General features: G+C 39.4%; 1 protein-coding gene across 1 annotated transcript in view; it reads left to right on the forward strand.

Moving 5' to 3' along the window:
• Positions 1 to 9,175: 9,175 nt before the first annotated feature.
• The window catches only part of AFF3 (ALF transcription elongation factor 3), a 487,926-nt gene continuing 474,521 nt past the window's right edge, over positions 9,176 to 22,580 (forward strand). Inside the window, exon 1 of the mRNA XM_063458843.1 lies at positions 9,176 to 9,461. Coding sequence (XP_063314913.1) covers positions 9,409 to 9,461 — 53 coding nt within the window. The 5' untranslated portion in view covers positions 9,176 to 9,408. The remainder of the gene's footprint in view (positions 9,462 to 22,580) is intronic.

Here is a 22,580-nt window from a genome sequence, read left to right on the forward strand (position 1 = left end):
CAGTCCTACGCCTTTTGTCCGTAAAAACAGACTTTCAGGGACAGTCAGCACAGTGCCTGTTACAGAGACAAAATACAGCCATGTCCTTTGTGAATTTCACAAACATTTCAACAGACATTTTAGAAGAAATACTAGATTTCATAATTTATATTTATGTTAATATACAAGTTGGTTAAAGAAAAACAAACTCTGCGGCAGGCAGACTTATTGCACACCCTCTTTTAAAGGTTATTTTAATTATTTTTTTGTTCTATTATCCTAAAAACCATTAAAAGTAAGGAATCAGTTTTACCACATAATTTCCCTTTAAATTGGTTCTATCACCTTTAGGGATCGTTACATATTTTGCAAAGACCTTTAAAGTTGACATCCTTGCCTGGAGTGAGGAGGTTAGGGATGCAATGGCAGTTAGATATACTTACCTGAAGCTGCCTCCCACTGACATTGCCATCTTTTGTCTTATAGCTGATGGGACAGGCTATAGACACCAGAACCACTATTTTAAGCTAGAGTGGTTCTGGTGACTCAAGTGACCCTTTAAATATGCAAAAAACAGCACTGTCTCACATCAAGGTGCAAATTCAAAATAAATAGTTAAAATTAATTTTAGGCCTAAACAGTTTAATTGGAAAAAGAAATGTCCAAGTTAGCTGTCTTCAGTTTGGCTTATTTGATCTGAAATTTCAAATTCACTTTGAATTTCTGACAATTCACAAATTAGTGAATAACACTGAAAATATATATATATTTTTTTGTATGTACAAGTTGCTCACGAATGATGTAATTGTACACGGTTTATCAATTGTGAAGTGTAAACTTAGTTCAGGAATAATAAGAATCCCTTACACACGAATAATCAGCATGTTCTACGGATTAGTATAACGGATCAGAAATAAAGTGAGCGGGGATAATGATATTTTGTTTGTGTGTTTTAGCTTTTGGAATATATTTTAATCTGATTGTGCTGTACAGGACCCAATGGTATTTTCAGTCCAGGTTCTTCTCATTGGCAATATCATGTTCCTCGCACAATTCTGCCGAGATATCAGCTGTGTTCATCATTTTTCAACGAGGTTTGTAAATATAATTTTCTGGCTGAACAAAGAATTTGAAAGGAAATTTTTACACTCTCAGGTTTGTGCTGGTGTTACAAGTATAACTGAATTGATTTTGTTGCTTTGTATAGAAAAATGCTTATATTACTATTCTTGGAAGGTGCATACTAAGCAGAAGAAGAAGACATCTATAACTGTCTAGGGCTCCCAAGCATAATGATAATATGATTTATATAGAACAGATTTTCTGAGATTCTCATATGTAAGTTTGAATGCTGTTAATAATAACAACCTATAACATAGTCTAGTTATTCAGCTCTTTGATAATCTCTGATTTTTGTGATAGTTGATAGAAAATATATAGTTTTTTTTTTTTTTTGTCAGAAATCACATCATCTTAATTGTAACTTATTCTAAATGGAAAAATAAAACTGTATGTGCCACTCTTTGAATTTTGAGTTATTAAATTTACTGTTGTAAACAGATTACTCTTAGACAATGAATCTCTAAACTTGCAGATTCCACTGCTATGTAGCTGTTAATTCAGGTGAAATATCTCCAGTATTATTTGCCATAGTGGAAATTGTCGAGAATTAAAGGTGAATTTCAAATTTAAATAGCTGAACTGGAAGCACAGCAGACTTTGTAGATTTGTTTACAGATCAACTGCTTTGGCCTTAGAAATGAAATTCACTTTGAATTAATGACAATTCTCATTTTAGTAAATAACCCTGTTAGTGTTGATTTGAAAACTTAAACTAAGCTTCAGATCAGGATATTCTCTAATTTACAAGCACCATATAAAACTGTTCATGTTGGACCAAAGTGACACTCATTCACATTTAGCTATGATTCGTAGCTGGTGGTCAGCATAATGGGAGATACAGTCTACAGTACCATAATCCTCCAGAACACTAACAGGTTACCCTGAATTTATATATTCAAAATAGGACTATCCTTTTGTGACGAAATGCCTTTTGTCACTGGGTTTATTGGTGACAAGCTGCCCTTTACCCCTGGCTGTTGGAGGAGCCTGATTGCCAGCCTCTTACCTGTTGACTATGGTCCCTGGGAGATTTGGCCCTTCAGGTGCAACATTTGGGCATATTGGATTTGTATGGTGCTGCTGCTGGCCCTTTAAAAACCATCCGTGGACATATTATGACTTTTAGGAACAATGTCCCTTTAAGACTGTGTAGCAGATTGCATTCAGGCTGTCTTCAATATGATGTATGCTATTATGCGTTAGGTAAATTGTAAATGTGTAGGTTCTATGTGATAAATGTAACAGTATGTATTTTTACGTCTTTTATTGTCCTTTGTCTGCCATGTGGCTAATGGAGTTTTACCTCTGTCCTTGGAGATAATTGGATTACTTCCCAATTATCTCCAGGATAGAGACTCTGTGGAACTGTTTTGGGAAGAAAAGCCATGCTTCATTTGGTAACAAAGGACTTTCCCTTAACTTTTGAACCACTGGTCTGATTCGCACCATTTTAATATGTTGTTCCCCTGAATGGATTGATTGTGAATATGTATTTTTATAGAGATTGGATGTATGGTTTTAGAGTTATGAAAGTTGGGTAAAAAGTATGTTTTAACTGTATGTATAATTGAGTTTCCTCTCAGGATAAGGGGAGGGGATATGTGGGATGTAACTGTGATATGATTGGTTGTTTTATCCCTCCCTGTGGGCGGTCCTGTATTTGCAACAACTGTAATAAAAGCCAGACTGGGTGTGCTAGCACCTCAGATCATCTTGTACCTTCATGAAGTTTCGGCTCATGTTTGGGGGATTGGATAACTACACTCTGGGGATTGCTATAATCACTATACTCCCCAGGGTATAATCGCTGAGCTCTGCTAAGAGCTTGTTCCTGTTCCTGCTCTCTGGAATTCGGAGAGGTCCACCTACTGGAAGCTGGACCCTGGTCTTGGGTCCAGAGTGGGTGGAGTCGGCGAGACCCCAACCAAGCTGCGGCGGTTCGTGGGGTCTGCAGTGGTTATCGTGTCAGGCAGAGTGCTTGGAGACCTCGGAAAGCACTAGGAGCATCCGTCAGCGGAAGGTACCCGGTCGGGGTGCCAGCGGTTCCGTTACACCTTTAAACTCCAAATTTTTGCAAATTAATGAAACTTCATAGGGTCAGCTATACAAATGTGTATTCCTGACCCTATAGTGTTAAAAACACTATTAAGCCCCCCTTAAATAACCAGAAAACTAACTTTTATGCCAGTGCCGTGCAGGATTGCAACCACTTGTGCGCGGGGCCTGACAGCCAACCAAGCTAGTCGCATGTGGCTGGAACTCCTTCATAAATCTAATTGGTAAGCCAAATACTTACAGTACTCACTGCAATATAGGCACAAAATTTGGATACTCGCTGACAGAACACTCAGCTGACTGTTGGGTTAGCGACTGCCAGGTTCCTGTGGGTATAGGTTGTGTTGTACACCTCTGCGACCTGCCGACATACTTGAAGCAGAGGAGGCGCTTCTCCATGAATTTGATCTATTGTGTGCGCGGGTCTGTGAGATCTTGCGCAACCGCATACTTCCTCGCATCACTCTGGACCACACCAAGACCTCACGGCTCCGGGCTACAGATAGACGCTGCAGGGGGATGCTTTGCCCAGAGACCACCCACAGGGTACTGTGGGCAGAGGGCATCGTTGCTGCCAACAGCAGGACGGTGGTCCATGGAACCAGTGTCCGAATGTGGGAGGAAGAGGGGGCCTTGGACCAGTGGGGGATCATGATCAGCCAAACTGGACTTCAGTGCTATAGATGTTTAAAATATATATTTCTTAATTTTGGGTTAAAAAAATAGGGGTCATCTTATACATGGGGGTGTCTTATACACGGAAAAATATGGTACATTAAGCTGCAGTTTTTCTTCTGACTATAGTGTTCCTTTAGATCAGAATTCCAAAATTTATGTTAAATTAGCCAAGGGGTCACTAGACTGTAGCATACAATTTTGTTATAATTTGTTACATTGTTATTTCTTTTTAAATTTGCGGGATTTTCTCCATCTTAACCTCAAGTTGCCTGACATGTACATGGATTTTATATCTGAGCTTCTCAGATTTATCTTAAAACTTAACATTTTTCTATTTAATGGCAAACTATAGGAGCATGTAACAGGTACTGCTATGGGCACACATTGTGCACCATCTTATGCAAACTTACATTTAGGCTGGTGGGAGAAGAGTATTAGGACTGATCTGAATCTTAAACCATACATAGATCAAGTCCTTTATTGGAAAAGGTATATAGACAACATTCTTGTTGTCTGGCTTGGCACCACAGATGAGTTTGAGGAATTTGTACAGATCTTGAACTCTAACCCTTTAACTTACACTTTACCAGCGAGACAAGTGCTCAAAGCTCTGCTTCCTTGATTTATCCACATCTCTGCATAGGGATGGTAAGGTTCAGACCACTCTTTTTAGGAAAAAGACGGCAACTAACAGCCTACTCAATTGGTCAAGTTTTCACCCCACCCCTTTGAAAGCTGGGATCCCCACTGGTCAATACCTAAGGCTATGCAGCAACTGTTCATCCCTTGATGATTTCAAGGACAAAGCTAGAACTTTATGGCATTCATTTAGGGAAAAGGGGTACCCAAATAGTGTCCTAAAAAGGGCTTACACCAGGACCCTCCTAACTGTTCGCCAATTTCTAATTGAAGAAAACACCCAAAAATATGAAGGTAGTATCATACGTTGCATTGGCACCTTTGATGCAGTTTGGGAAGCTTTGCAGGGTATCTTTAAAACTTTAAAAAGTTTTGGCCAATACTAACATCAGATAGACATCTTAAGGATGTTGTGAAACCTCATCCATTGATTATGGCACGTAGAGGGAGAAATTTGAGAGACCTAATGATACCCAGTCATTTCCCCACTATTACCACTTCATGTCATCCCAAAAACAATCTACCAGCAGGCACCTACCAATGTGGTCACTGTAGTGCATGTCCCTTTATTAACAGACATTCCAAGTGCTACTCCAACAGCACCAAGACGGAAACGTTTTGTTCACGTACTTGTTTTAATTGTCGCATTGTTGGAGTAGTCTACCTACTCACCTGTTCTTGTGGTCTGATGTATGTGGGTAAGACATTTCACCCCTTTAAATACAGAATCCGGGAACATGTGAATTCAGTAAGACGACGGCTGGAAACCCCAATTTCCAGGCATCTACATCTCCATCATGACCATTCCTCGGCAGGAATACGGTTTATTGGTCTGGAACATGTACCCCAACCACCGCACAAAGGTGGTTGGGATATTAAACTTCGTCAGAGAGAGGCATTCTGGATTTATAGGTTAAAAACTGTATCGCCACAGGGGTTAAACTAAGGTTTTTCCTATTCCCCCTTCATATAATATTGGGACTGACTCCCCTTTTGACTGTGTGGACTTTCTTTTTATTTAGTATGCATATACCACATATAGTTGTCCAATTTTTGGTTAACCTTTTTTATTTACTTGCAATTTTAATTGATGTTTCTTAATCATTATTTTATTCTCATCTTGATAGGGATATTACAGTTACCAATGTACCCTCTAGCGTTTCTCATCTTGATAGTGATATTATAGTTACTAATGTAACCTCCAGCGGCTTTTCTATACCACTAAAATTAGACTACTTTATAACAGTGGGTTCGGACTTCTTGAATACAGTAGTTTATAACCATAGAGACAACATATTGGACATTATCCATGTGCTTAGTTGCTGTAAACCTCACACCTGACTATTTAAGGGACCTTATGATTGCATTGTTTTAAAGCTTATTATTAATGTCCCCACTTATTAGTAAAAAGCGTTTATATACAACTTTAATATACCCATTTAATTACGGTCACATAGGAATATTTTGTTTTACTGTAGCACCATTTAAGTCATAGTACTGACTTATGTAACGTACTGACGATACAATGTAACTTTCGCCGTGTTTTGGTGTTACTTGGTGAATAGAGTAAGAAAACAACTGTTACCATGGATGTTTTTTATAATCACGATCGTATGTGGATGACACTTTTTTATGGGTCAATCCATGTTGACACCTTAGTACTCATCAACCACGCAATTGCCTTTTATGCCTGCCTTATATTTACAATGTGACAGAAATATCATATTCCCCTCTTTATTACTTACCGTATATAAAAATTCTTGTTTAGGACATCTGATAATAAAAAGCCCCAGGTGCCAGATAACTTGGATATATCTTTATTCAGTGTATAAGATGTCAAGAATACAGTTCAGTCAATACCATGTCACTCTGTCATGCATTGCAATTTTCCAAAGTTGAGCAAGTGGTTTAAATATACTTAGTTCAATTCTATCAGAGACAGCCCACTAGTTATAACTTCTACTAGTTTGATATCCTTTTGATTTCTTGTTTTGGCTATTTGCACCTGTATTTGCATCACCAATAATTTTATATAGTATATTTTAGGCAACTGCCTACTATGGGGGGTATCATACAGCGATCTCATGTGGGCGTCATTCATTGACAGGATAGCCCACCCCCCGTATCACTGAACACGTCTACTCTGTACTCGTCATGGATACCGCCCACATTCCAAGTGGGGTCAGACCCATGACGTTGTATACTGACGCCTCCCAAGTAGGTGTGTCGATGATAATGAACGGACGTAGTTCTCCAGGCTTCCCATGGCAATGGGTAATGTTTATTAGACTACCCAATTAACATATAGCCATGCTAGTCCCACGTGGTGATAGCCTATTGGTATTCTCTCTGATTCCACTAAGCACACACCTCTGTGGGAGGTCTTGCTATACTCTGAATTAAGAGTATTGGATAAGACACTATAATGCATCGCCCCTGACCGGCTGATATCGATCTAGTTAATGCTTTATATTTAAACAGACTCCTGTTAGGTAGCACTTCACTGTGCATTTGCTTTTTGCGGTACCGAGGTATTAAGGACAGACAGATATATATTCTTTATGGGGTATGATGAGCAGTGGTGTATCCTGGTTTTGTGCTGCCCTAGGCATGACGAAACTCAGGCAACCCCCCTCCCCACACCACCTTCTAAATACACATACACACTCACTTACAGACACATATACACTCAGTGTCAGATACACAAACTCACTGACAGACACACATACACTAGCTAACAGACATACACACTCCGTGACAGACACACATACACACTCACTAACAGATAACATACACACTCACTAACAGACACACACACACACTCTCCTAACAGACACACATTCACTGACAGACACATACCGTCACTGACAGACACACACACAGTCACTAACAGACACATACTCACTAACAGACATGCATACACACTCACTAACAGACACACATACTAACACACTCACACCACTAGCACACTCAATAACAGAAACACACATACTAACACACTCACTAACAGACACACACACACACACACTAACAGACACACACACACTCACTAACAGACACGCATACACTATAACAGACATGCATACACACTCACTAACAGACACACATACTAACAAACTCACTAACAGACACACACACACACTCACTAACAGACACACACATAGTAGCACGCACACTCTCACTAACAGACACACACAGTCACTAACAGACACACACTCACTAACAGACACACACTAACACATTCACTAACAGACACACAAACTAACACACTCACTAACAGACACACACACTAACAGACACACATAGTAACACACTCACTAACAGATACACACACTCACTAACAGACATACACAGTCACTAACAGACACACATACACACTAACACACACTCTAACAGGCACACACACACTAACACACTCACTAACAGACACACACTAACACATTCACTAAAAGACACACACACTAACAGAAACACACATAGTAACACACTCCTTAACAGAGACACACACTAACAGACACACACTAACAGAAACACACAAACACTCACATTTTTGTAAAAACAATTCAATCCCCCCAGCCTTCCTACCTTTGGGAGTGCTGGGGTGGATTCTTGCTTTCTCTGGGGTCCAGTGGGGATACTGGGCGGCCGGACGGTTTCTGCAGTTGGCGAGGGAGGATACACACTCCCTGACAGACACACATACACACTCACTAACAGACGACATACACACTCACTAACAGACACACACACACATTAGTGGAGATGCCGAACTTTCCTCATAGAGATTGATTTAATGCATCTCTCTGAGGAGGTGCTGATTGGCCAAGCCAGTATTTGGCCCTGCCACCTTACCAATTTCCCTATGGAAAAGCATTGGATTGGCTAAAATAATCAATTCTGATGGATGGATCAGGGGCAGGGTCAGTGACGGCACACCCGCACAATGCTGGAAATAAGCTTAGTTTTATTACCTTTTAAGGGGTAAAGCGGTAAAGCGGTAAAGGGGGGGCAAGCAAAGTGTTTTAACACTATAGGGTCAGGAATCTTATAGCGTTCCTTTAATGTCCATGTATTTAGAATGTAATGTCATAAAAGTCCCTGTTGGTGTAATGGTCAGGTGTCCTACTTGCAGCTCCTGACTCGTAAATGGTATACTCCGGGGCATACCTCCCAACATTTTGAATAGACAAAGAGGGACACTTTAATTTTAGCAATATGAGCAAGGAAGTGACCAGGGCTGTTCTAAAGAAATGTAGGTGACATACTAATAATTTTTGCAACTAAAATTTAATTTGTAATAAGAACAATGTATCTATTTTACACAGACTCATTTCTAAATACATTTTGTAGTTTAAAAAAAACACATCACTGTGAATTTTACTGCTGTGGAGCTCTGTTAGACACACCAACAATATGGAACTCCTAGAAAAGAGGAACATTAAGATAGAAAAGAGGGGCTGAGTGATTTGGACTTCAAATAGGGACTCTCCCTCCTAAATAGAGACAGCTGGGAGGTGTGATTTTCCTGTATACAAATGTCGTGTCCCTGCAGTTACAAGCAAAAGAAAAGAAAGCACACACTTCATATCGGCAGATCCAGACCAAGACTTGCTGGAGAATAAAGATGCTGATAGGTTGTACCTGCCAGATTGGGAGCTGTTAGACTGGAGGGAGGGACTCTCGGATTCAATGCTAGGGAAAGCAGAGGGAGACCGGGCAGCACAGAGCTGCACCCAGACAGGGAAGGGACATCTTCTGGCATCCCCGGGGCCAGCCTGGGGCAACGGGCAGTGCCAGCCCTGGGAGAGGGCACAGTAAGTACCCAGCAAGAATAACTGGAGTGGGCATGGTACCTGCTATCAGCTCCTGCACTCACTCACTCACCATGCCATAAGGGTTAGCGGAGCCCAGCAGCCCTGACAGTACACCCGGAGTATGGACAGCCTGGACCTGGCTCTGTTACAGGAATGGGACCTGGATGACCTCTGGTGAGTTAAAGGTCACTGCCTTGCTGACCTCTTTAGTCCCCCTCATCCCCTAGCTTAGTCAGCACACCTAACTCCAGCGCTGAGTGCTGGTCCAGCAGGCTGTGCCAAGCGGTCCTTCGTTCCATGTTGATGCCATTAGACACTATGGGCAGCCCCGGGGGCAGGGAAACCACTTTCTAGAGATGCCATTGGCGCCGCTGGTTGAGCGCGGATTCTGTGAGGACTTCGCAGGGGTAGTTGCAGTTGATGCTCCTAGCCAACAGGGGGTGCTGCGCTACCAATAACGAACTTGCGAGGTCACCCACGTTCTATAATAGAGCGCCTGGCATTACAGCTGCAGAGACTGAGACTTCAGTAATGTCATGCCAGCCAGGGCGCAGACAGGTCACAAGGAATGAGGATAAATGGTTATAAGTTTACCTAAGGTATCAATATAGTTCATATACGGCCTCTGTGTTAAATACATTTGAGTGAAATTAATAAAAGTGTAACCTGTAGAATTCATAGTTGGATTTTGTGTTCCCTCATTATTTAATGCAGCATTGAAACCCTTAAGTTATTGTAAGATTTTTCATTAATTAAATATCTTATTGTCAATAGACTCTTCCACCTGCCTTAACTGGCATGGTGACTTGTTAAAGGGTGTGAAAGTGTGTGTGTGTGTGTGTGTGTGTTATCACTATGTCAAAGGTGTGGGTATATGTTACACGGAAAATAAATAAAAATAAAATATATATATCATTTATTTTTATGTAACATGTATCCACACCATTGAAATAGTGATATAAAATCCATGGTTCATTAAACACTGATCTGTAATGAATTGAAAACCAAATTGCAAAATTTAAGCTAAAATAGCAAACTACAATGGAGTTGGAGATTTTTTTTTTTTCAACGTATGTATTTTTGCATAAATGTTGCCATTTCAATTTGCAGGATTTTTCTGGCTTTGGTGGCCTTTACTGGCATTTTGGATGCAGACAAAAGCTTGCATAACCTTCACAGATGCAATTTAAAGAATATGCTGTCACTGTGTAAATAATAATAATTCTGTTAGCTAAGTGTAACATTAAATCTCTACACCTGTTAGCAATACATTGAATAGCGCAGTGTATAGGTTTAAATTTCATATCTTGCGAACTTGGTGAGTTGCAGTCTTTTGTTATGTCTGAGTCCAAGAGAAAGCATATTTCCTTGAATAATGTCTTGTATTGTATTGATGAATTGCAATGTTTTTGTGCTTTTTCAGCATTTTAATGAAATTCTAGGAAACAGTGATTTAATACACATAGTATACTTTCTTTATAAGGTGTTATGACAGAAAGCAGTATTGAAAATGCAATAAGCATTTGTAAAAATGTATATTCTTTCATTCATTGTAGTGGATTCCTGAGATGTAAATCGGGTACAGGGCATTTATGAAAATCTTTAAGGTGACTATTTGACACTATTAATGACATATTTATATCATTGCATTTGATGTTTTCAGCAAGACTAGAACATGATATTGACACAAACGATAAAAGTACTGAAGTTAAAATGAATGGTATTGCTGGGGAAGCTCTGTGTTGCTGCATTCACGCACATGATCATCTAACTATAGCACACCACAGTGCAGAATAGTAAAAGGTGACCATCTTTGTTTGTCATCATTTCACAATGTTTCATAGAGATATATGGATATTGATCCACCCTAGATAAAACTTTCCGACCAACAACATTTAATATACCAAAGGCATTTAATTAGAAAAACATTTAAAAACCGTGTAATTATGCCAAGGCTGTGCCGCTGTAAATGCTCAGTGATCTTTGCTCTATGGAAACTGGGAGCTTTGCTCATTTACCCGTGCCCCTTGTTACTTTATTCCCTATGTCTTCTCCCCAGGTGCTCTGCTCATTCTTCCCAGCACCACTAGTTGTGTTGTTCTCCCCTTTCCTTTGCTCTCTCCTTTTTAACCAGTTCCTTTTTCTACCAATACTATGTTTTTGTTTTCTTCTCATTGGAACAAACAATGATCAGTGTAAATGAAGGTGAGTGGAACAATGGTCCAGGCCTTTGAATGTCATTCTTTGCTTGGAGTGTGATCAGTTGAGTATTACATCTTACCCTGACTTCTCAGTCTCGATAAACCAGAACCTGTGAGCCATGCTTCTTCTTATTGACTCTTACATTTGAAAAACTCCAAGCGCCATAATCCATACTGAGCGCTGTACTGGTTATGGTACCAGGAGTGCTCTGGTCGCCCCACCATGTAAGCTGTCATACCGTGTGCTAATGGTTTGACTTTATACCTAAGATCCACCTGGTTCCAGTCACGTCCACCAGTGAGTCGGAAGCTCTTAGGCAGAAGCGTCCATTAGCTCTCCTAAGCAGTCCTGCCAGATTTAGCTCCGTGAAGAGGGCTTCTGACTGCAGAAAGTTAGGTCTCATTGACCTGCACTAGGTGTAAAGAGTCAAACTGTTAGCAAACCTTGGAGGGTGCCAGGACACTCCCGACACCATAACCACTATATGGTGCTGGTGGTGCATGGCTTAGGTCTTTGGCTCCTAATCAAGAACTTCCATCTCTCCTGTAACTGTAAGGGAGGCGTGGTAGCAGTGCCCAACCATTCTAAAACAGTTTGACTACTTGCAATAGTGCGGTGCCAGAGCATGGCTGGAGTGTCCTTTCCATAGTAAGTGTTCAGGTATACAATAAGCTTTTTTTCCTCACATGTGCCAATATAGAAATAACCTAGTAATGAAGTATGTTTGACTAATCCCATCCACTAGGACAGTACAAATCTGAAATGCTGGCAAGATTTCACTGCATGAGAGATACAGCAACTCCAGACAATTCTTTGTTTTCGTTGATCTTAGTAAACACAGTGTCTGTGGCACAGTGAGCACAGGGACCATGTCTGGATTAAAGGGAAACTCCAGTGCCAGGAAAACGATCCGTTTTCCTGGCACTGGAGGGTTCCTCTCCCTCCCACCCCCCAATCCCCAGTTGCTGAAGGGGTGAAAACCCCTTCAGTGACTTACCAGAGGCAGCGACAGGTCCCACGTCGCTGCTTCCTCCTCCCCCGCCGCTCCTCCTTCTGCTTACGTCGGCCGGTGGGCGAGACTGATCTCGCCCGCCGGCCGAGGAGACCTAATGCGCATGCGCATTAGCACACCCCATAGGAAAGCATTGAAAATTAATTTCAATGCTTCCCTATGGGGAATAGAGTGACGCTGGAGGTCCTCACACAGCGTGAGGACGTCCAGCGACGCTCTAGCACAGAAAACCTGTGCTATAGAGCAGGAAGTGTCCTCTAGTGGCTGTCTAATAGACAGCCACTAGGGGAGGACTTAACTTTTAAAAAAAACTGCAATAATTACACTTGCAGGGTTAAGGGTAGTGGGAGTTGGCAACCAGACCACTCCAATGAGCAGAAGTGGTCTGGGTGCCTGGAGTGTCCCTTTAAGCAAAAGCATGGAAGAAAAACAAACCACTCTGAAGATGGAAGTCGAGAAGAAAAAATTGGCTAGGGGGTCAAACAAAATTGGCCTTATAGTCAAAAGAGATGGACTACATGGGTAGGGGAAGGGGACACAACCCCATACATTATTCAGAATAGAAAAGACAAATACCTGTGTGTGCGAAGGAAAAAAGCACCAGAGGATGGTCAAAATCTTAATTGCTTGATTCTGTTCATAGTGGAGGTTTCTGGGATTTGTAGTTCAGTTATCAGATGTCTACTTATGGAATCTGTTAGCTAAACTACAACTCCCAAAATGTTGTTGTGTTTGTTTTTTGTTGATGAAGCAGCTGAGATAATGTAAACTGCAAGTTAGGATCCAGCAGGATGGAATTATTTGGAGAATGGGGGAAAACATTTACTCTTGGTTTTTCAAAAACTATACAGAATTTGTCATGCAAATACACAGCTAATTACATTTGTGTTGATGCCTGAAGTGCCTCTTTAAGCTATATTGGCTAAATTGACAGTATCCGATTACTCAGCAACTTTTCCTACTTCAAACGTTTTGCAACTAAATTGTCAATTCAACACCATTAACAGTTTATTGAATAAAGCAATAGTTTATTTATGTTAAATCTTGCTGGATTGATTTCAAAGTAAATTAATTTACTGTTACAGTTGCATATCAATATTGGATATTGATATGTAGTGAGATCTTCAATACAACCATTCTATTATTAGTCTATATTTACATGACTTCACAAGATGACATGTATATACTGCTTCACCAGAATGCAATATGGCATGTTACAGAGCATAGTTGTAATGTCATAAATATTCTACTAATAGCTGATCCTTTCAGTGCGGAGTGCAGCGAACGTTGAGGTACTTATTCTTTTGGTGGCAGTAATTCACTGCATGGAGTCAAGGATTATGCATTGTCTGAGTTACCCTCTAACTGCGATCTTTGCATAACCTGTTTTTACCTGTGCACTTAGAAATCCCCCCTGTAATATAGTTTACTACTAACGCGTAATCTGATGGGAAAATATGTTTCTTGCATTTAAGTTTTTTTATGGTTTGTTGACTTGTTTATTTTGTGATGGGTGATATCATCAGTGTAGGTGACCTAAGTAGCAGAAATGAAAAAAATATTTATTTATAAAATATTTTACCAGGATGGATACATTGAGATTTCTCCCGTTTTCAAGTATGTCCTGGGTCTTTGTCCACAAAACATTGCATTGTTACAATAGGATACAATATACAAACAAAATATATATATATACATAACCGGTAATAAATATAATCAACCATGACAGGTGCATTCTGTGCTGAGGTATATTGCCATAGATCTCTTAAAAGATGTGGCTATTAATATGAACAAACGTGATCTCTTTATAATAAATCTAACATACATGTGCCCGTCAGTACAACACCCCAAGATTGCTATGGGTAAACATCAGATTATAGTGAATTGGAATGGAGTAGCAAAATTTAGGCAAATGCTAGAATTTGGAAAAATTCTTTAACTCATCCATGTCAGTAGGGCAGCCACTACACTCACGTCCGATATGGCTGCGTGGGTCCCTTCTATAGCATTCCATAGGCTGAATGCTGCCCCTCTAAATCTTCTTATGATGGGGCGCCTACAAACCGACGTCATGACGTACATGACATGCATATACGTCATTCAAAGCCACCTTAAGTTTTGGGGGCATGGCTAAGCCACATCATTTAAATAGATGCCAAAACTAATGTTCCTTATTGTGGTTCCTGGATCCTTTTAGTGCATTTATAGTTTTTGTATTGTGATTTTGACCCGAATATTCCTTTGACCAATCAGATCTCTGTTGACCAGTTTAACCTCTGCTAACCTTGACTTTGACTTACTTTTCTCGTTGACCCGCTTTCTGGAATTCCTTGTCCATGGTTCGTAATTCCAGTACTCTGTCTTTCATGAAGCCCAGCCACCTCTAAAGACTGGTAACATGTTCTTTACCTGTGTTAATTTTCTGGATTTTATACACGTGCGTGTTTGGGTTACAATTACTGTGGCAATCCATAGTCAAAGAATGGCATGAATTCTTTAGCTTTAAAATTCATTATAACATAACTGCTAACAATCAATGTCCATCATCTGTAACAGAAGAAAGAGCACAAGTGTGCAGCGGATGGATCCACCCTGTCAAATGGGACAGGTCTTTCAATCAAGAAGGCAGGCCTATCACCCCTAAAGAGGGCGGCTTGGCTGACTTGACAGTCTGCACCCTGAAGCAGTGCTGCAGATGTACTCTGTGCATGGTCCTAGTGCCCAGTCTTCTTCTGCAGGTTTCAAAATGCAGGTCAACTCCACGGGACCTGTGTTTGCGGGGAGAGTTCCCTAAAATGCAGAACTGGGCCAGCTAATTCGGGTTTGCTGGCACCTATGTTATAAATTACAACTACATACGAACTACTGAAGGGAAATGCGTGTTAAGTTAGAAAGAGTTACTTTTAGAATGCAGACAAAGTAAATTTTGAAATTAGCCCCAAAACGTCATAGGAATAGGGATTTCATTCATTTTCTTCCTTTGCTTTTGAATAAATGTTAACTCATGTGGGTCTATAATTTTCAGTCACCCATTCTCTAAGATAATCTTGCATCCATTGTGCTTGTGTTATGTACATTTATTACATTTATGTGCTCTTTGGAAAATAAGATGTTGTTTGTAAACACACATAGTGTGAGCTTTGTGAGAGGTAAATGTTTATCGTTAAATTAATGTTTTTTTAGTTTATACACAATATTTGGTAGAATATGAAAAGTACAATTTTTGCTGTGAAGTTCCTTGCTGTGTACATAAATTGTCTGTTTGACATAATTTTCAACTCACCAATAGACTTATGCATCAGTTTTCAGACAAATTGAAATTGGGATGAAAATTGTCTCATTCATGAATGAATGAATCACGCGATGAACTCCTTCCATGTGCAATTCGTTCATTGAGATAAATTCATTAAATTAGCCCCCTTATATAAAATCTCCATATTTCAAGGAACAATAAAACGTTAGGAATTAAAACTTGTATTCCTAACATCTAAGTGTCCCTGTCCCCAGTTATCTAGGTCCTCCCTACTAGTGTGTGTCCTAAATAATAATGAAATAAAATGTTTACTTACCTTTTTCCAATGCTCCCTTGGCACTGTTTACATCTCCACCTCTTGCGACATCATGGCGACGGCGACGGCATGGCCTCCTCCATAGTTGGTCCAATACTACTCATAGAGGAGCATTTGGAATGGGATATGCATGCCATTGGAAAGCATTGAATCAATATTTCCTGTGGGGCTTCCATGTCACATGATTCAGCCAGTGTCACAGAAATGCCTCTAGTGGCTTTCACTCTGACAGCCACTAGAGGTGGATTTAATCCTGCATTGTCAAGATTACATTTTCTAAAACCTTTAGTGGCCTTTAAAACCCCTTAAGGACCAAACTTCTGGAATAAAAGGGAATCATGACATGTCACACATGTCATGTGTCCTTAAGGGGTTAAGGGTACCAAGTTAGGGATCTATTGTGTTTAGTAGATAACTCTGTTATTAGGGATGTATCTACTTTGCAGCTGAAAGATCAAAATTAAAAACAGCCCTTCTTAATTTTGGTCTTTAAGCTGTTTAGTAGATTGCTCCCTAATTTGTTATCTTTACGTGGGATTGCCATATTGAAGGATACCAAATAAGGAAGCTATCTACTAAATGCCCCCATAATTAGGTATATTTAAATATGGCAATCCCATATAAGGTTACGGATTTTATTTAGGGAGTTGTCTACTAAACAGCTGGAAGAGCAGCATTGAGAAAATTGCTTTTCTTTATTTTAGTTTTTCAGCTGTTTAATAGATAGCTCCCTAATTTGGTAAGCTTACATGGGCCTAAAAAATACAAAAGACAAACTAGTGTTGGGTTTTTTTTTATATTTTACGAAAAATAGATAAGAAAGGGGAAAAAGTAGAACAGCTTCAGAAAGAAGAGAAGACTAAACAATTGGAAAAAGATAAGCTTGGGGTGACAGAGCTGCTTTAATCATTGTAGAACGAAACCTAGATATGTAGAATTTTTTTATTTTTTTTTAATAAAGCTATAAAAATTGATGTATCATTGATGTAAACAGGTAGGGATTCTAACCTGGGTGAATTATCACTTAATTATGGCTCTGCATTATTTGCCACATGGCATGTTAGCTTGTGTGGAGGTGGCCAAAGAGGGAGTATTTTGGGAGACATACCTGCCTTAAACTGTCTGTCCTCAATGCCACAATCGTTTTGTCACCTTACTTCTTTAACTTCTGGCAATTTCATCTGCTGGCCATTATCACAACTGTACCTCCTTTAATATGTAAGAGTGCAAAACACACAAGATCTTCCATAGATAATCTGGAGAAACCCTCAGTGTCTCCTATAGATAAATGTGTACATGCACAATGATGTGCCCTATGCATCTATTGGGCATCATTTTCCTGCAGACATTGTGACTACACCTACAAGTAAGATATCACCAGAAAGATGGCCACACTACTGATATCCAGAGTGTGAGATAAAGTACTAGGATGGTTATTCTCAAGGACTGGAGGGGGTTTAATGATCCAAGGAGAGCCAGGGCTGCTTTTATGGGGGTATAGACTTCACTCTTTCCTGGCTATGCTTAAGGGACTATGTCTTTTCAGGCAGACAACAGGTCCTGTTACTTCCTGGTTTAGTCAGCTTATATGCACTCAACTCAAGAGGCAGCAATTGTCCAAAGCACATGCCTTACAAAGACTTCTCATTGAGCTACATTGGGGAGTCTGTGATTGGACAGACACAGACAGTCTGGGTGGGGTTAAAAGAGGAAAGCTTGCAAAGGCAACATTCAAAATTAATAAAAGGAATGGAACATATCAGCTATGAAGAAAGGTTAACAAATTTAAACCTATATAGTTTGGAAAAACGTCGCCTGAGAGGGGATATGATAACATTATACAAATATATCCAGGGCCAATACAAATCATTGTGTGGAAATCTATTCACAAATCGGACTTTACATAGGACACAAGGTCATGCGTTTAGACTGGAAGAAAGAAGATTTTGTCTAAGGCAAAGGAAAGGTTTTTTTTTTTACTGTAAGAACAATCAGGATGTGGAATTCTCTGCCTGAAGAAGTGGTTTTATCAGAGTCCATACAGATGTTCAAACAGCTACTAGATGCATACTTGTAGGGTAATAACTGCTTGATCCAAGGATAAATCTGACTGCCATTCTGGGATTAAGAAGGATTTTTTTTCCTAGCTTGTTGCAAAATTGTGCTTCAAACTGGGTTTTTTTTGCCTTCTTTTGGATCAACAGCAGAAAACAAATGTTAGGAAGGCTGAACTTGATGGACGCAAGTCTCTTTTCAGCTATGTAACTATGTAACTATGTAAGAGAACTGCAGATTTGGCAAGTATTTAATTTTTATATATATATATATATATATATATATATATATATATATATATATATATATATATCTCCAATAAAAAAATGCATAATTAAATGTATGCAGGGTTTCATTTTGGGGTATATCTACTACTGAGATTTTATTTTAAATTTATTTTGTATTTGGGCAGTGTAGTATCCTTTTATGTCCATTTGTAAGGCTATGTGGCCCAGTTGGAGAGAGAGAAATATATCTCCCAACCAGACCACATTTAAGGGCCCTAACTAGACTTTATTAAAAATCTTGACAATTCCATTTACTTTTTGTGACAAACTCCCCTTTTCAAGTGAATTTGCCACAGCAACTGTGGGCAGAAGTGATGCAGTTTGTCTTCTGTTCCAGCTAGAAAGCGGTCCTTTGGCGTAGGTACCCAGTCGGGGTACAGGGAGCTCCATTGCACTCTTGCGTGCGGCAGTGCTGGGAGGATGTCATGTGTTATAATGTCCTCCAGACACTCTAAGGACTCTGCATGGTAAAGCAAGGGAACCAGCAAGCTGTTCATCAAGTTCAAGCTGTCCATAAGCTGTTCGAAATGCTCAGGGTGCTTTCTTTGACACCGCTTTCCGCTGTAGTAATTTATCAGAGTTGTTTAGCACAGCAGCAGATTGTAAAAGTAAGGGCACTACATACATATGAAAATCTCAAAGGCAATGTGACTGCAGAGCAAGAGACAGAGTGGAAGAGAAGACAGACAAGTCTACATTTTTCCTCTCCATTACTGTAGAGCGTATAGTGGTGTCCTAAAAGAGTTAAGGGGAATGCAAGTGGTACAGGAGTCCACGCTCACAGTATAGTGTGATACTGGTATAATCCCTACTTCAAGACTTATAGGAAATATCCTTTTAGCCGAAGAAGCATGCAGAACAATTATGGCTGGGAGGTTGAAGGAATAAATTAATATAATAAAAGTGTGTGCACTTATACAAATTTAACATTTTAGGTGACCCTAAACATCTATCTTTATACACAATGTATATTTTCTTCTAAGTTTTGTGCTAACTATATATACACCATCTTTTAACCCCTTACTGACCACAATGATCTATGCCGTCATGCAGTGCAGGGCTTTAACACCCAGTGATGGCAAAGACCTTCATACAGTGAAGGTAACAGCAGGGGTTAAATCCATGCTGGTACCAAGGACTCCCAGGTTTCTTCGATACCTGGTAGTTCCCTCTGTCAGCAAGGGACATCGTTAATGACTCCTGACTGACGTATGAGCAACGCTCAATATGAGCGCGTCTTATAACTCTTTAAAGGAACACTGTAGTGTTGTCAGGAATGGACTGCGATCCAACACGCAGAATGTAGATAAAGGGTAACGTATACCGGAACTTAGAATGGCCGGACTAATGTATAAGCACAAGGGTAGTCAAATACAAGCCGAGGTCAAGGAGTATAGAAGTCAGGATAAGCGAGTAAGCCAAAGCCGGGTCAAGGAGTATAGAATGAAGAATAGTCACAAACGAAGCCAAGATCAAAAAGCTGAAATACAGAATACTGAATAGCACTATTGGGAACAAAAATGAACCACAACAGGGCAAGGAACCTAGCCCTTTGAATCCTTTTTATACTGAGGCTTGTTAGGATGGTAGCCATGCCCCCAAAACATCATACTCCAAACATTTCGGCGGTCCGTGATATCATTAGTATCCTGATGTCGACGCCCCCTTTTTGCATTATAAAAAGGGGCGGAGCTATCGCGGCCGGCGTGAACACGGCTGGAGAAGGAAGAGGAGAGCTGAAGGGTATCTGCAACATCATGTGAAAGGCGAGTACCATGCGGGACAACCCTGGTCACCACAGAAGGGATCCTGACAATTGTAATGTAATGATTGGATATGCGTGGTCTGAATTTTCCAAAAATAACATATGGTGAAACAACCCCCACAAACAATTAACTAATTTGACCTTTCTGTGATAAAATGGATGACAGAAGAGTGGGAAAATGATCATAGTTACTTTCTACAAATATATACTTTTGTGTAGCGGTTTTGTATTCTGTGACTACAATTAAAGTTATTATTATCAGCATGCCAAATTAAGCCAAACTTTAGCTTTAACACCGCAATTACTCCTTGCAGTATTTGATTTGGAACCTCTAAAAATCTATTGAAATCTTCGACATTTTTGGGCATTTTAACAATCCGGACTAATTAGTACATATTTTTTGAGTTTGTTTTCTTTATTTGCACATTTTGTGTAGAAATGATTAAACGTAATACTGAGAATCCCCCCATTTTTAATTATATTATTCCTATTATTACTGTGTTATCTATACAAATCCCTATTTCTCCCGTATATATCATCTTTTACAGTAATATGTATGAAGGCACTTCTACAGAAAGGTGGGGAGGAATTGTGGTAGAGTGAACACATGGCAAAAGTGCCAATAAGGTCTTGGTCACAAATGCTTTGCATCAGAATAAAGCCTTGGTTCCTAAGGGGTTAAACAAACGTTTAACCTGTGTTTGTGCTTGATGAGGAAAGGGTCAATTTCAATATTTAGCAGTTTGTTTCCAATAGCAACTAATGCACCCTAAATATCACAGAACAAAAGAGCTTTGCAATCAGACAGACTGGAGGCACCTGGAAATTACTGTACAGGTGGTGATACCATTCAGGGATCCGTTTACTAATTGGGCATGGTATTTTGTGGTTCATCATCAGTAATTGGAGCTTCACCAGCCTCTATTCCTCCGATCTCCCATGTCCTTCTGTGTCTTATTCTGCACTTCGATCTCTTATTCTCTGTCGTATTCTGCACTTTTGCTGGAAGATGAAGTAGACCTTGTCACCGTGAAAATAGCCTGTTCTGAAACATATACATATTGATTTATTTATTTTTAATATTTATTGTTTAATTATTATATTTCATATTATTATTATTTTATTTTTTTTCAATAACAGAGGTTTCGTCCAGTACCTTATATGTATAACAGTACATGTTTTTAGTATTGTATTAAAAAAAAATTGGAAAACATATTTTGAGTTTTGATCAAAATATATTTTAAATATTTAATTATAATTTTAATGCAGCTAAATAAAAGTAACTAAAAATATATTCACATATTAGCCATGTTTTGTTAAAATGTCTCAAATGTCTAGGATTTCAATTCATTTTTGGAAATTCTAGGATAAATATTTAGTTTTAATGCTGTACCTTTTCAAGACTTGGTATGCAGGGACTTTAATTTTAATAGTCCCATAATCCCCAAATACTGTATAAAATTATAGATTTGTAGGCCTACCAGGGTATTTAACTAAGGAGTGTTTTTACGTTTCATCTAAGCAGTTTATCACCAACCTCTGCAAAATCAGCTGGTCATAGTGTTTTTCACACATTTCATTATTATGCAAACATTCACAGACTGTGTGTCCCTCTCACTAATGTAAAGACTCGGGATTTGTATTGTGCTGCTGCCCCCACGTACATCAGTTCCCCCTTGTAGACTTTTGCCAGATTTGTGAGAAGCTATATAGTTAACGTGCAAGTGGCAATTCCAGTTTTCACATTTACAATTTTTACCAACTCATTTAGTGGGCCCCAACTGCACTTTACACCTATAATCGCACACCATTTAACAAAAGAAGACACCATGGGCTGTTTAATATAGATGTTTTTGAGTCTTTTCACTTGGCCGTTTCATCACCAATTTATGCCAAATTTAGCACAGAATTTTTTTTTCATATCCTTTTTGAATTTTAAAGTTTATTTTGAAACCCCTTCAGGACCATTCCCATAAGGGAAAATTGTTGGGAAAATAAAAGTGAATTCAAAGTGAATATCAAATTTAACGTCAAAGTAGCTAAAACTGGAAGCATAGCTGACTTGGATAATATTGGCAGTTTTGGATTTTTGGCCTTTAATCAGAAATTCACTTTGAATTGCCATGACGCCTCACTTTAGTGAATCACTTGCTACTTGTACTACATCAAAACCCCAGAACTGTATTTCTGTACCTGTCCCATGTGTCCCTTTTGCTATATTTGGAGGAACATAAAGGGCCAATTTGCAGCCTCCTTGCTTGCTTTGATGAAGTGACACTATAAGGCTTATTTATTAAAGTGAAAATTCAAAGTGAATTTCAAATGTAATGTCAAAATAATCAAAATGGAAAAATTCCACTATGCTTCCGTTCAACAATTCTCCCCTTTAAGTCTGAAATTCTT

Source organism: Pelobates fuscus, chromosome 1, assembly GCF_036172605.1.
Source record: "Pelobates fuscus isolate aPelFus1 chromosome 1, aPelFus1.pri, whole genome shotgun sequence".
Taxonomy (NCBI): domain Eukaryota; kingdom Metazoa; phylum Chordata; class Amphibia; order Anura; family Pelobatidae; genus Pelobates; species Pelobates fuscus.